Here is a 17177-nt window from a genome sequence, read left to right as displayed (position 1 = left end):
AGGCCCGTTCAAAAATTCTAGGCTTTTGTGATCTAAACGCTCTAAACACGGGTTAATGACTGCTCTAAACACGGGTTAATGACTGCTCTAAACACGGGTTAATGACTGCTCTAAACACGGGTTAATGACTGCTCTAAACACGGGATAACGGCTGCTCTAAACACGGGATAACGGCTGCTCTAAACACGGGATAACGGCTGCTCTAAACACGGGATAACGGCTGCTCTAAACACGGGATAACAGCTGCTCTAAACACGGGATAACGACTGCTCTACTTGGAACCTGATTTGCTGAGATGTTTTTTTTCATAGCAGTTACTGAAGAAAACTTGTCTCTTGGACATTAGAGTTGCCTAGTTTCAAAACCTGTCTCATCCATGTAACTCAATTGTTGGCAAATCACAAAACAACTAAAAATAATCTAAAAATGTGTAAAGTTTTCTGGCTCAAAACCTTTTAAAAAATATTAGTGTTCATCGTATTACGTGAGGCTCATTTACATATTTAAGTTTCAAATGTGTACAAGGTGGGTTTTGGAAATTAAAAGTGGATATGGTAAGTGGATATGATTTTATCTGTAATCGAGATTACAAGGTGTGGTGCAGAAACAAATGAATGGAGATGAAAAAAACTTAATTTCAAAGCACAATTTTATTTGTGGTGCCTTATATAATTACTTTTTTCCCTTCATCAGGGAGAAGGGGTTTCTATAACTAGCATTGCTGTCCACAGAAAAGACAAGAGGTTCTGTGAACAAACAAATACAGAAAGGAGAACAAAACAGTAAAACAAATGATCTAAACAAAGCAAGAAAACAAAAGACGGCCAACTTTGGCCTCGGCACTTCTGCTAGTCAGTCCGCTATTCGGTGTTCTGTGTTTATCATCATTGAAGTAGAAAGATTGCAAGGTGAACAATGGGCTTGATTTTCAAAGTGTGGTGTGTTGAGTACATCTTTGATAATATAGCTCTGGATGTGAACAAGCAAATTGCTGTTTTGCATATTTTTCATAAACACTGCAAGTTCACTGAGCAAAACAAAACATTCAGGTTATGTTGAAATGGAAAAGCAAAGCATTATACTTTAGAAACTGAGTGGAAGTGAGTACATTTACTACTGTAGTACTCAAAAACCACTTATCAGGCCCATAACGCAGAAGTGCTACAGAAATATGTACAACAGCGCTTAGGCATTGTTTTCTACACAAAGGGAAAGAAAATACTGATAAATAAAAATAAGCAAATGCATTTTAACCATAATGTGTGGCCATTTTCATATTGAAGCTCTAAGCAAAAGGTCACTCCCAGTCTCATTGCACCCAGACATGGACTCTTAGGGGTACTTGAGGACTTAATCAGTCCCTTGACAAACCACTAGACCACACTTTAACCTTCCCAGCCGCTCAGCTCTACTTGCCCTAGCCAACACTACACTGACCCCCCACTGCTCCCCAGTCCCTCAGCTGTAACCCAGTGGCAGACACAGAGGTGACTGAAATGGTAGGCAATCAAATTGATGAAGTAGGCAAATACTAGCTGGAGGGGTTTATGAAAACAAAATGGTGTATTTTTATGTATTTTGACACAGAGATAAGGCAGCATTCTGTTACTGTGCTACAGTCATTAATGAAAGATTATTATTATTAAAAGTGAGCTACAGAGAGACTTTAAGAATACAGATACAACATGGATAAGTGCTAGCTTTATGGAAACACTAAAGACTTTTTGTCAAAAGTTTTGTAGTTTTGTTATTTTATGATTAAGCGCTTGTAGTCATGAAAGAATACGATTGCTGTAATGTTTATTACTGCGTCTTTAAATACACAAGTAGGGGATACGTCTTTATTGGCTTTTCCGTTTTACTAATAAGCCTCTTTTAGAAGCTCAAGCAAGGAGGTCTTTCCCTTAAGAACCTTTGCCTTGCTATATTCAGCATGGACAGTGCTTTGTAATAATAAATGAATATCAGGCTTCAGGGCTCAATATATGTCTTAAGTGACTAGGGACCGGATTTTCAAATGTTTGTAAATGATAACTCCAGTGTTAATCAACAAATCCTTGATTGGCATTTTCAAGAGGTCGTTATGCCTATCTCGTTATTAAATAATCATGCTAACGTGATTTCCAAAATTATGTTGATTTATGAAATAATGTTAGTATCTTAACAAGCAGTGCTTCTTGTGACTATTTCTTTCGTTTGCGTGGGAATTTAAAAGAAAATCTGTGTTAATTGTCATAACTTATCAGGAGTTAATTTGCACTTGGCAAACTCACCTTGACAGAAATTTAACAGACCACGGCTGTGACGCCAATGATACAAAGAATATCTAGATAATTAAATATTTGTAGTTATGGAAATATTTTAGACTTTTATATAATTGTGGTTATGAATGAGATTTGTTCACTTGTTTTAACAATTTGTAACCTTAAGCCCGGAACACACTGCCTGATGACATCACAGGAAGGGATGCATGGATGCATAAAGTACAGTGGCTTCTGATCTGGCTTCTCCCATTATGCACACTCTCAACCTGTCTCTGGACTCTGGCTCAGTTCCTTCTGCCCTTAAGCTTGCCTGAGTTATGCCAGTACTCACAAAACCCTCCCTTGCCCCCTGGCTGACTTACCTAATTTCCGTCCCATCTCTGATCTCCCTTGTCTCTCAAAAACTCTCGAAAGGGCTGTAGCCAGTCAGCTGATGAAACATCTCACGGACAACAATCTGCTTGAATTTCTACAGTCTGGTTTCTGGCCGCATCACAGTACTGAAACTGCTCTGCTCCGGATTGTGAATGATCTCCTGCTCAATGCTGATGTTGTCCACCTTGACCTAACAGCTGCTTTTGACACCATAGATAATGGCATTCTTCTTGACCGCCTTCAGAAGTATGCTGGAATCTCTGTAACCTGTCTCTCTTGGATGTCCTCTTACCTATCCAGACGCATGCAGTTTGTTTTCTATGCTGGACGCAGTGGTGTTGCAAACCCAGTCACTTTTGGTGTTCCCCAAGGATCTGTTCTTGGGCCCCTTCTCTTCAATATATACATGCTTCCCTTGGGTCACCTCATCCGCCAACACAGCCTCATGTTTCACTCCTATGGTGACGACAACCCAGCTCTACTTAAAACTCAACCCTGGAAGCCCCTCTGCCATGGTCCGGCTCTCAGCTTGCATTAAAGACATCGAGGCCTGGATGTCTGCCAATTTTCTTCAGCTGAACACTACCAAATCTGAACTCCTTCTAGGAGGATCTAAAACTGAACTTAAAAATCTAAATATAGCTGCCCTGAACCTCGGAAACTGTCTGCTGCTGCCTTCCCACACAGTATGAAGCCTTGGTGTACTTCTTGACAGCAGCCTCTCCTTTGATGCTCACATCTCCTCCGTGGTCAAATCTTCCTTCTACCATCTTCGAAACATCTCCAAAGTCTGTCTCTACCTTTCCCTCCCGGATGCGAGGATACTTTGTCATGCATTTGTCTCCTCTCGACTCGTCTACTGCAATTCTCTCTATGGTGGTCTCCCGGCACGCACCATAAACCGACTGCAGCTAGTCCAGAATGCCGCTGCCGGGATCCTTACCAGATGTAAAACATGTGATCACATCAGCCCCTGTCTTGCCTAGCTGCACACTGGCTACCTGTAAAAGTTCAGGATTATTTTCAAAACTGTCCTGCTCACCTACAATGCCCTTCATCACAAAATTCCCGAGTACCTCCTCAAGCTGCTGACCCGCTATGTCCCTGCCTGCAAGCTGAGGTCCTCTGACTCTTGCCTGCTTGTTATCCCCAAGGAAAAGTGCACCACACTTGGAGAACGATCGTTTAGCTTCATGGCTCTGACTCTTTTCAACTCTCTCCCAGCTTTGGTGCTGATGCTCCCTCCGTCGCTCGCTTTAAATCAACTCTCATGTATTATGCTACTATCATCTATTATGCACTTTCCACTGTATTTAATGTATTATGCTTTTTTTTTTTTTTTTTTTACTGTATATCATGTATTATGCATTTCTCTGTGTTTTAAAGTATTATGGATTTTCTTGTTGTTACTGCATCTTTTAAAGCGCTTTGTGATGGTGGTCCACTATGAAAGGTGCTATATAAAATAAAGAGATTGATTGATTGATTGATTGTTATTGTATTTGAATTACTCACACTTATTATTCAGTGTTATCAGTAATCTAACAATACAATGTGTTCATACCTATATTGTCACAGTTTTCAATGTTTATTCTTTCACTATATATGGACTGACAAGTTGACTGGCCAATAAAGGGCCCCTATTGATGTAGATGGAGATGGTCTTCAGCACAAGCTTTTTTTTTAGTATAATTTGGTGTTCGTGTTTTTAATATTGTGTATTTTTCATTTTGTTGAAATACTGAAATAATTTAAATAGGTCTATATCTCTTGGCTGGCCATCACCTTTACTGAATATTATGAGAAATATAATATATTTATTCAACTGAGAGCATGGGTTTTCAAAAGAAACCGATGACCATCGCAACCCAGAAGCTACTTTAAATATATATATATATATATATATATATATATATATATATATATATATATATATATATATATATATATTCGGGTTTATCATTGTCAATTTTCTGTCGTTTTATCATACTGTAAGACGACATATGGTACATAATTACGGTGGCCCTGAAGTGCAAAAACAAAAAGAAATGCTAACCCCAAAAACACAAACGCAAATCAAGAAACACAACAAGAAAAAGAAATGCAAACCCAAAAACACAAACGCAAAACAAGAAACACAAAAACAAAAAGAAATGCAAACCCAAAAACACAAACGCAAATCAAGAAACACAACAACAAAAAGAAATGCAAACCCAAAAACACAAACGCAAATCAAGAAACACAAAAACAAAAAGAAATGCAAACCCAAAAACACAAACGCAAATCAAGAAACACTAAAACAAAAAGAAATGCAAACCCAAAAACACAAACGCAAAACAAGAAACACAAAAACAAAAAGAAATGCAAACCCAAAAACACAAACGCAAATCAAGAAACACAACAAAAAGAAATGCAAACCCAAAAACACAAACGCAAATCAAGAAACACAAAAACAAAAAGAAATGCAAACCCCCAAAACACAAACGCTAATCAAGAAACACAAAAACAAAAAGAAATGCAAACCCCAAAACACAAACGCAAATCAAGAAACACAAAAACAAAAAGAAATGCAAACCCACAAACACAAACGCAAATCAAGAAACACAAAAACAAAAAGAAATGCAAACCCAAAAACACAAACGCAAATCAAGAAACACAAAAACAAAAAGAAATGCAAACCCAAAAACACAAACGCAAATCAAGAAACACAAAAACAAAAAGAAATGCAAACCCAAAAACACAAACGCAAATCAAACACAACAACAAAAAGAAATGCAAACCCAAAAACACAAACGCAAATCAAGAAACACAAAAACAAAAAGAAACGCAAACCCAAAAACACAAACGCAAATCAAGAAACACAACAACACAAACGCAAATCAAGAAACACAAAAACAAAAAGAAATGCAAACCCAAAAACACAAACACAAATCAAGAAACACAACAACAAAAAGAAATGCAAACCCAAAAACACAAACACAAATCAAGAAACACAACAACAAAAAGAAATGCAAACCAAAAACAAACACAAATCAAGAAACACACAAACAAAAAGAAATGCAAACCCAGAAACACAAACGCAAATCAAGAAACACAAAAACGAAAAGTAGAATGCAAACACAAAAGACCACTCATCACAGAAATGTGTCATGCTGGAGCCCTCTGCCACAGAAATCTTGTCACACACCCAGCCGCACGTAAGCATATGTCTGCTGAAGGTAGAGGGAGTTTCGAAGCTGAAGGTAAGAACAAAAAAGTAATTATTATTATTATTATTATTATTATTATTATTATTATTATTATTATTATTATTATTATTATTATTATTTATTTAATTCAAGTTGTTATCAGTTTCTAATTTTACCCAATTATGTCTCTTTATATGAACAGTTGACGTATTCCTGGTCAATCAGCTGAACGTGATTGGGTTATGTATTTTTAAACAAAATACTGTTAATAGACTTTCAGTAACAGCATTCTGTATTTTTTTAGATTGTCATGTATTGCCCATTTTGCGGAAGAAATCTGGGTGCAGTGAAATGTTTTTGCTGTGCTTGTGGAAAGTCTATGCAGTTCCTGCATGAAACAAGCAAAGATGTAGACAGCACACCAAGCACTAGCAGTGTTCCTGAGGATTCACCAGGTAAGATTCATTGCTGTGTAGAAAGCATCTCAAGCACTAGCAGTGTACCTGAGGATTCACCAGGTAAGATTCATTGCTGTGTAGAAAGCACACCAGGCACTAGCAGTGTTCCTGAGGATTCACCAGGTAAGATTCATTGCTGTGTAGAAAGCATCTCAAGCACTAGCAGTGTTCGTGAGGATTCACCAGGTAAGATTCATGGCTGTGTAGAAAGCATCTCAAGCACTAGCAGTGTTCTGGGGATTCACCGGTAAGATTCATTGCTGTGTAGAAAGCATCTCAAGCACTAGCAGTGTTCCTGAGGATTCACCAGGTAAGATTCATTGCTGTGTAGAAAGCATCTCAAGCACTAGCAGTGTTCGTGAGGATTCACCAGGTAAGATTCATTGCTGTGTAGAAAGCATCTCAAGCACTAGCAGTGTTCTGGGGATTCACCAGGTAAGATTCATTGCTGTGTAGAAAGCATCTCAAGCACTAGCAGTGTTCCTGAGGATTCACCAGGTAAGATTCATTGCTGTGTAGAAAGCATCTCAAGCACTAGCAGTGTTCCTGAGGATTCACCAGGTAAGATTCATTGCTGTGTAGAAAGCATCTCAAGCACTAGCAGTGTTCCTGAGGATTCACCAGGTAAGATTCATTGCTGTGTAGAAAGCATCTCAAGCACTAGCAGTGTTCGTGAGGATTCACCAGGTAAGATTCATTGCTGTGTAGAAAGCATCTCAAGCACTAGCAGTGTTCTGGGGATTCACCAGGTAAGATTCATTGCTGTGTAGAAAGCATCTCAAGCACTAGCAGTGTTCCTGAGGATTCACCAGGTAAGATTCATTGCTGTGTAGAAAGCATCTCAAGCACTAGCAGTGTTCCTGAGGATTCACCAGGTAAGATTCATTGCTGTGTAGAAAGCATCTCAAGCACTAGCAGTGTTCCTGAGGATTCACCAGGTAAGATTCATTGCTGTGTAGAAAGCATCTCAAGCACTAGCAGTGTTCCTGAGGATTCACCAGGTAAGATTCATTGCTGTGTAGAAAGCATCTCAAGCACTAGCAGTGTTCCTGAGGATTCACCAGGTAAGATTCATTGCTGTGTAGAAAGCATCTCAAGCACTAGCAGTGTTCCTGAGGATTCACCAGGTAAGATTCATTGCTGTGTAGAAAGCATCTCAAGCACTAGCAGTGTTCCTGAGGATTCACCAGGTAAGATTCATTGCTGTGTAGAAAGCATCTCAAGCACTAGCAGTGTTCCTGAGGATTCACCAGGTAAGATTCATTGCTGTGTAGAAAGCATCTCAAGCACTAGCAGTGTTCCTGAGGATTCACCAGGTAAGATTCATTGCTGTGTAGAAAGCATCTCAAGCACTAGCAGTGTTCCTGAGGGTTCACCAGGTAAGATTCATTGCTGTGTAGACAGCACACCAAGCACTAGCAGTGTTCCTAACATGGAATCTAGAAACTCATCATGTGTTTTGTTTGTTTGCTTTTATTTTAGTATTCACATTTAAACAATGTTTGTGTGACCCTAAACTCAAAAACCTGAGCTTGCTGTCCTGTGAAAGAATGTTTGTATTTAGTGTTTTCACCTCGTGAGAGGTATATGCATTATATATAATTGTAGCAATGCTATTGCACCATTAAATTTGCATTTTTCCAGAAGCACCATCCTCTGTGGAAATTCCAGAAAGTGATCTCCTTTTAAAATATTTCACAGAAGGCTATACTTCTGAAGTTATCTTGGCGTTCCTTAAAACAAAGCATAACACTGTTATGAGTTTACAGACTTTAAAGTAAAAGTTGAAAAATGCTGGATTTTCAAGACGTAGCAGCTGTTCCCCATTATCAGAAGTATGTGTTGCAATAAGGGAAGAGCTCAGTGGCCCAGGTCAGCATTTTGGATATTGGACGATGTGGCAGATACTGAAGAAGAAGTACTCTTTGACAGTCAAAAGAGAAGTTGTTATGAATATGCTGTCTGAGTTAGATCCATCTGAGGTTGAAGCACGAACTTCAAATCCATAAGTGGGTGTACAGATGGGTATTCATGAAAGATAATGTGGCTAATCCTGCAGTGATTGCACATAACTATGTGCAGTGTGTTTCAGAATTTGGAATAATTCCCATGCGTCTAAGAATGGATTGTGGCACTGAAAATGGTACTATGCCCAATTAAACCACCTGGCATGGCTTGCTCACTACATATCCAGGCATATTCTGAAACATAATCGCTTCCTCTATAGACACACGTGAGATAATTAATGAGCAAGCCATATCACACTTGCACCAACAGCCCAAAGAGGTGCCCAGTGTTATAGATATCAGTGTCACAGGTAGTCAATTTATACTGCCAGGGCAGAGGTACTATTTACATTGGTTTGAGTGCTCAGGTAGTGTAATATAATTGTTTTGAGTACTTGAGTACTTTTTAACTATATCATACGCTTTTATAATATAGTGACTATTTTAACATAAATTGTGTATTACGTATTGTATATAATACATAATTGTATATAATAAATATGACTATATAAATATATATATACGCAGATTCGTTGAAGACACACAAACTTTCAAGGAGGAATGTTTGAATTGTTGAGGACATGTGTACTGGGCTTCAAAAATGTAGAATAACCATATTACAAAAGATTCAGCTGAAGACTTATTTAATCAGTTACTGTCAGGTTGTGAGAACTGTATATAAAGTACAATATTAATAGTATTTGTTATTCTAAAAACCTTTTTAGTGTCCCTCTTTCTATTTATGTAAACTGTAATTAAGTCTAAATCAAACACTTATTTCAGATCACAATGTTGGATGGATCTATTGAATGATCTGCGAGAGTGTGGTCGTTTTAATGGCAGCCATGAACACATTATGGAGTTCTGGGTTCCATAATGTGAGGAGGTAGGAGTGAAAACACAAAAACACTTGTTGTGGCAGTCAAGCTGCGTTTATTCATTAAGCAGGAGTCCAAGATCGCACATTGTCAGTTTGAGTCTTCCACGTAACTGTAATAAACTTGCATAATGTAATACAGTGTCTGAAGACATAATTGACAGCGTTGTACTTTTCTTCTCTTACAGGAGGGATTGGCAGCTCCGGTCCTCAAGGGCCACAGGGTCTTCTGGTTTTTATTTCACCTCAGATCTTAATTACTGAACTCATTATTTAGATAATTGAAGATACTTTTATTTCTAAAATAAAATAGGTTCATTTGGAATTTAAACAAAAGACTGGCATGAGAGCCATACAGATTTCACACACTCAGTATTCCAATTCCTTTGAACAGACATAGAATGCAAACAGGGAACAGACAACCCAATCAACTTTGTGCATTTCTGCACTGACACAGTCCTGCACAATTCTAGCACAAGCACACTAAAGGGAGACTGAATGACTTCTTAATGTAGGACAGAAAGGGAAATGGGCACAACAGTTTGCTCATCCACATACTGTTAAGTTTAATATCATGTAGTATTTTGCTGTAGTACCTTTAACATGTTGCTATTGCAGGTTTGATGGAAGGAATTGTGGATTTCCTGTTTCAGTGGATATGTTCACTGGTGATCTTAATTGAATGGATAGCCTGCTATCTTGATTATGTTCTTCTGTTCATTTTTATTCTCACAAATCAAAGTAACCAAATAACACAGTCTCTGTTATTACATGTATTTCAAAATGTATTCCATAGGTAGGTAGTGAGCTATAGGTAGTTTACTATATGTTCAATAAAGTATTAGCATCAGCTCAAGTACTGTGGAAAGGTTTATACTATGTTTATGAACTGAAATTGTCCTTTGGATAATTAAAGTCAATATTACTGACAACTATTTTTAGTCAAGATTTTCAGGGGTCCTAGTTTTAAAAACCAAACTATATTGCTACATTTTACATTCAGTTATAGATTACCCCAGAAATGGTATAAAATAAAACAGCATGTTCAATTACAAGATGAAGACTGAATTTTCTGTTTGTAGTCTTCATCAAAACAAGCTGTGGTTGACTTAAAAAAAGAAAAGAAAAGTTGCATGTGTTAGTTCTTTATACTTGAACTGCTCAAGCTGCAGTCCTTCCACTCCACTATATTGCTGAATTTTGTGAAAACTAGTTCAATTACCAAAGTAATAATCAGCTGGATCAGCATAACAATTTAGGCACTGGTTGTTTCAAATGAGTGCAATTGAAAGGATTGGAAGGGCCACATGTTGAGTAACCTGGATTTAGACACGTGAGTAACATGGACTTATTTCAGATAACCTGCTCAAAAGCAGAAAACCTTCAGACAGTTTTTAACCCTGCAAAATAAAATTGAGCAAATGGTGACGCATAAAATTAAAACGCATGGTTATGTGCAACCAAATCCAGGTAAATTCTGAATTCCAAAATCCATATTGGTTTTGAATTCTTGGAAAGTGTTGAGCACAGGAAGTCTAATACCATTTGCACCTGTGTTTGACATTGGGAAAGGTGATGACCTGTCAAAGTCAATATATGGGCGTGGCTGAATTCCTTACCTAATAATTATAATCACCTAATAATAAACTACAGCTCCTTATTTTAATCAGGATATAACATTTTTACAAAAAACAAGTAGATTACTAATACAAAATTATGTTTTCACATTTTTGGATTAAAGCAACATTACATGTTGCTTTAATTACTTATGTCTGTAACCCCTAGATATCCATATAAACTGACAAATATGTATATATAACCTTCAGAGTCTAGCAGGTAGTCTGCCCAGTAACCAGTGATTCTCATCCTGTCGTCTATTGCTACCGACTGAACTTAGTTGCACATGGAAGAGGTTTTCTATCACTGCAGCTGTTAAGGTATCCTCACTGTAGCACGTGAACTCTGTAAATATTGTTGGGTGTTGTTCCACGGCATCCAGAACATTCAGTGTTGCTAGTCCTTCCCTGAAGCTAAAGCACTAATTCAATAATACAGCTGTATTTCTCATTCACTAAAAGTCAAAATAATGTTAGTAGGTATATTACTACAATAGAAAAAAAATTGAATATTTTTACAAAAAAAAAATGGTTGCCTATCTTTGAATTTGGAAATGATTTCGGTAAATAATGTACCATTGCAAGTAATCTTTTATGATCCTTTCTTTTGTCACTTTGTCAAAAGTGAGATACATGCTGTTTGGCAGACCGTCAAATATTCTTCCTTTAAGGCAAGCCATAAAGAGTGACAAAAATTCCCTAAAGGGGGACACTCCTTCCTCTGATTGCCCTGCATCATCTGTAAACTTCATCAACATGTCAACTGCTGGATCATATGTTGAGCGTTTAAAACCACGTAAGGCTCCATCCCACACATTGGCTCTGTTAATGTTGAACCTGCTGCAGGAAGACTTTTGAATGTTTAATGAAAGTTTTGAAATTATGTCAGCAGCAGACAGTTCACCTGCTCTGTAAAATATGAAAAACAGAAAATAAAGAATATTTACCTGCACTGTCAAAATGAAATACTTGGTATTTGTTAGGCCATTAAATAATTTACAAGCACTGCCATACACAATGTCTGTGCAAATAAATTAGCTTTTAAATGAGATTCTCAATAACATACATAGTTCTTTAGACGTGCAATTTCAAGCAAAGTAATTTATGAATAATGATAGTGACGTTTCTAAACATTATGAGCTGATGAATCCTTCAAACAAAGAAAAGCAAGGTCTGTGCACAATGACATTCAATTACTTGTTAAATGTAAATACTCATTTGCTGTGGGCACATCAATGTCTTCCTCTGATTCAGAACTACTGCTGCTATCTATTACAACTGGAGCATACACATTTGTGTAATCACTGTAAAGAAACAGTGGAATGAACACATGAAAATTAAATACAGAGAAGTAAACTAATTAAAATATTTGGTTGTGCAAGGTATTAAAAACTAAGTTTTTTTAAAACATTTGTTTTTAAATGTTTCTTTGATATCAACAAAAAGCAAGCTAAAATATGCTGTGTAAATCATTTTACCCGTGGAAGTTGTGTTTTACACCAGTTGATGGTTCTGATATCCTTGCATCCTCCTTCAATTTAAAAAAAAGGTTACATGTTTCACATGCAAAGCATGTTTAAATAACCCAGTACTTATTAGTCATATTAAATGCATAAATATTTTAGTGAATTTTAATTCCCACCACAATTAAATGCTGTAGAAATCTCATAAATCTAGCTGTTCACTGCTAAGTGCCTATACCAACAATGCATACCTTTACACATTCCGTTCCTGTTTCAAGGGGAAGTCTGGAAAATAAATATCAAAATGTAAATTCACTTAAGACTTTAAAGAATGTGCAATATATTTGTGTTTGTCAAATATGCAGTATTTAGCTGTACACCCATCACTAATTCAATAAAGTTCAAAATTTGATATAGGTGTCTGCTAAATGTCTGCAATAACAATAACACTGTATTGATAAATTATGTATAAAAACGTACCTTTCTACAGTTCCTTTTGTTTGCTGAATTGGTGTACTCGAATCCTTAGGATTTTCTAATGGCTACAGAGAAATAAAATATACAAAACTATTAATCAGTGTTAGAGAAATGTACAGTACCATATCCAATCATATAAACCTACCAGAGTATCCGAGGTTGTGAGGTCTTCTGTTTGACTTCAGAGTCATCAGCACCATTCCCTATGAAATTATTTCACGTTCAGTTTGAATACATTATCTCCTTTTAAAATACTTGAAGAAATTTGTCTTTCATCAGAATTAAATCATTTTCATCACCATATTTTGGAAATTTAAAAAGTGTGGGTTTTTGTAATTCGTGTTTTGGATTTCCAGCTGCCTCCTTGTATCTTTGGATAGTGAAAGGTGTGTCCGTCCCTGGAATATTCACAATTTCACTTCCATCAGGATACAGAAGCACGTATGGGCCATCAGACATACCCTGGTTAAAATCTTTTATTTTATTTTTTTCTCAGCTGCAGCTAAATGTTGTTTCTGAGCACTGCAGGGATCAATGTTGACGGGGGCTGGGAAGTCCCTCTTTGGCCCTTGAAGCCATGAAGACACTGCTGCAGAATTCCAGCAGATATCTTGAGCAAGAAAAAAAATAAAGAAAAGGTAAATAGGTCAGGTTTACAAATAAACAACATTTGTTATATTCAATATTTTAATAAATTACCTGCACTGTTTTTTCTGTTAAAATGTTTTCTTTTTCACTTTACTGAATTTGTCTCTTTCCATTTTGTTTTTTTGATTCCTGAAATGTATATCAGGGCACCTATTTGGGCTGTTGGTGCAAGTGTGACAGGGCTTGCTCATTAAATATCCACAATGTGGACAGTAATTTCCAATCTGATCCAAATGAGTTCCACAAAATAGACAATATAGAGGCTGTGTGGTCCAGTGGTTAAAGAAAAGGGCTTGTAACCAGAAGGTCCCCGGTTCAAATCCCACCTCAGCCACTGACTCATTGTGTGACTCTGAGCAAGTTACTTAACCTCCTTGTTCTCCGTTTTTTGGGTGAAATGTAATTGTAAGTGACTCTGCAGCTGATGTGTAGTTCACACACCCTAGTCTCTGTAAGTTGCTTTGGATAAAGGTGTCTGCTAAATAAACAAATAATAATAAAAATGTGGAGTACAAATGGTATTAATTGTAAAACAATGAGATTAAAGCTTTACCTGAAATTATCCAAATAGATAGTAAATAAACAACCAGGAGTAACTATGGATTTTACATTATTTAGGCATTGTATACTTCTTTTCCATTTAAAATAATTTATATCTCATTGGAGAAAGATTTCAATTTCTGCTAGTGCCTGGTGTGCTTTCTACACAGCAATGAATCTTACCTGGTGAATCCTCAGGAACACTGCTAGTGCTTGAGATGCTTTCTACACAGCAATGAATCTTACCTGGTGAATCCTCAGGAACACTGCTAGTCCTTGGTGTGCTGTCTACATCTTTGCTTGTTTCATGCAGGAACTGCATAGACTTTCCACAAGCACAGCAAAAACATTTCACTGCACCCAGATTGCTTCTGCAAAATGGGCAATACATGACAATCTAAAAAAATACAGAATGCTGTTACTGAAAGTCTATTAACAGTATTTTGTTTAAAAATACATAACCTAGAGTAAAGCCAATCACGTTCAACTGATTGAGCAGGAATACGTCAACTCCTATTCATATAAAGAGACAAAATTGGGTAAAATTAGAAACCGATAACAACTTGAATTAAATAATAATAATTTGTTTATTTAGCACACACCTTTATCCAAGGCAGCTTACAGAGACTAGGGTGTGTAAACTATGCATCAGCTGCAAAGTCACTTACAATTACATCTCACCCGAAAGACAGAGCACCAGGAGGTGAAGTGACTTGCTCAGGGTCACACAATGAGTCAGTGGCTGAGGTGGGATTTGAACCAGAGACCTCATGATTACAAGCCCTTTTCTTTAACCACTGGATCACACAGCCTCCTTATAAATAATTTTATTTATTATTTCTTAGCAGGCCCTTATAATTAAAGGACGACTTACAATTACATACAGTTACATTTTTTACACATTATTATTATTATTATTATTATTATTATTATTATTATTATTTTACATACAATTACCCATTTATACAGTTGGGTTTTTACTGGAACAATCTAGGTAATGTAACGTGCAATAATAATAATATTGTTATGGTGGCCGTTAAGACATCATCTCCTAGGGATTGCAGCCCCTGACCACGGACTGTCTTCGCTATTACTCCAAAATAAATCAACAACCTTGTGAATAAGATAACTAGGTCGGGGAATGGCTGATGTTAAATATGTTCATTAATTTCCACTTTTAAAACAAAGCTTACACTGACATATAAACCACTGGATGCAAGGTTAAGCTCCATGGAAAGGTTACAATGCAATTATTAATATAAAACGTTTTGCCGTGAAGACACACACAAACTACTGTATTACTATTGAAGTTTGCAATGTCGAACAAGAGATTAAGGCCTGGACCAAATCAAATCTTTGACCCACCTGCTAATCGCAAATTACAAACCCAGTATTAAAAGCGTGTTCCTTCTGGGATAGAGGGAATAACATTCTGACAAACAAAAAACACGCCATCAGTACCAGGTTTGTAATTTGTAATTAGCGGGTGGGTCAAAGTTTTGATTTGGTCCAGGCCTAAATCTCTTGTTCGACATTGCAAACTTGTATAGTAATACAGTAGTTTGATACACACCCTACAAAAAGCTTTTTACAGTGATTTTCAAAAGGACTGGAAACTCAGCAATCACACAGCCGAACTTCGTCGATCTAACCGAATTAGGAAGGCCTATAGCTAACTTAAATTGTAAGGCCTACTGTAAAATAATAATAATAATAATAATAATAATAATAATAATAATAATAATAATAATAATAATAATAATAATAATGTTTACTTTTTTGTTCTTACCTTCAGCTTCGAAACTCCCTCTACCTTCAGCAGACATATGCTTAAGCAAGGATCCTATTCAAAAGATAAGTAAAAGAAGCAGGTATCTTTACTTCCACAGTACTCAAAATATATTGAGTAGATTTTATAAGCAATGCTTTTAATTTACTGCAGCAGTGATATGTTTCTGATTGATTCAGTGAAACAATAACAATATTAGTCATTTTACTAAGTTTGCCAAAAGATTAGTTGTCTAACAGTGACAAAAAATGGTACTTCACTTGTTCATGTTCTTGTTCATGTTCATGTGCTTGTGTATGTACTTGTGCATGTTCTTGTGCATGTGCTTGTGTATGTACTTGTGCTTGTTCTTGTTCTTGTGCATGTGCTTGTGTATGTACTTGTGCTTGTTCTTGTTCTTGTGCATGTGCTTGTGTATGTACTTGTGCTTGTTCATGTTCATGTTCTTGTTCATGTGCTTGTTCATGTTCTTGTTCATGTGCTTGTGTATGTACTTGTTCTTGTTCATGTTCTTGTGCATGTGCTTGTTCATGTTCTTGTGCATGTGCTTGTTCATGTTCTTGTGCATGTGCTTGTTCATGTTCATGTTCTTGTGCATGTGCTTGTGTATGTGCTTGTTCATGTGCTTGTTCATGTTCTTGTTCATGTGCTTGTGTATGTACTTGTGCTTGTTCATGTTCTTGTGCATGTGCTTGTGTATGTTCTTGTGCATGTGCTTGTTCATGTTCTTGTGCATGTGCTTGTTCATGTTCATGTTCTTGTGCATGTGCTTGTGTATGTACTTGTGCTTGTTTTTGTTCATGTTCTTGTTCATGTTCTTGTTCCAAACAAAAAAACATAAACAATACACACACATATTCAAAACAGTACAGTAATAAAAATAAACCACACAGCAAAATTCAAACAGTATCTTCAATGATAAAAACAATTTTAGCAAAAGAACACACAGCTGCACACAATAATCATAAATTATATACCACCCCACACTCTAAATTAGTCACTTGTGACACAAGCATATATGGACTGTTGTCCAATATTTGTTCCAAATCCATTACAATTGCTGGGTAATGCTGTGGTCCGCTGAAGTTCAGGATTCTTGAATGTGTAATAAAGTTACAATTAGGTAGGCTGGTATGTGGTCCATTTACACATTAATAAGAATTAATTGACCAGTTTATGACTTGCAGCATAATGAAACAGAGTGTAAGAATCCATTATAGGCAATAGGGTTTGTATTCCTTAAATTAAAACCCAAGCTTATTAAATTACATTTCTTTTGGCGGTGTGACAAAACTCTGTGTTAAGCTCTTCCTAGATTCTTAAAGTTAAGAGGGGAGAGACCCATTCTTTGAAAATCATTACATGAAAATACCATTTCGGGGAATAAACGTGTACTACCAATGTAACCTAACTAAACCATAAGACTAAAGCATTACTTAGATGGGTTTAATGTCAGCAGTCCACTATTACAGCTCG

The 17177-nt window shown here is 36.7% G+C and overlaps 1 protein-coding gene across 1 annotated transcript; it reads right to left on the bottom strand.

Moving 5' to 3' along the window:
- Positions 1–15957: 15957 nt before the first annotated feature.
- Positions 15958–16515, bottom strand: LOC131697353 (uncharacterized histidine-rich protein DDB_G0274557-like). The gene has a single exon (XM_058985438.1). The coding sequence runs from the start codon at positions 16513–16515 to the stop codon at positions 15958–15960; it is 558 nt and encodes a 185-aa protein (XP_058841421.1).
- Positions 16516–17177: the final 662 nt, after the last annotated feature.

This window comes from Acipenser ruthenus, chromosome 14 (assembly GCF_902713425.1).
Source record: "Acipenser ruthenus chromosome 14, fAciRut3.2 maternal haplotype, whole genome shotgun sequence".
In the NCBI taxonomy this organism is placed as follows: Eukaryota; Metazoa; Chordata; class Actinopteri; order Acipenseriformes; family Acipenseridae; genus Acipenser; species Acipenser ruthenus.
Note: the sequence above shows the minus strand (reverse complement) of the source record. Positions and strands in the feature narration are given on the sequence as shown.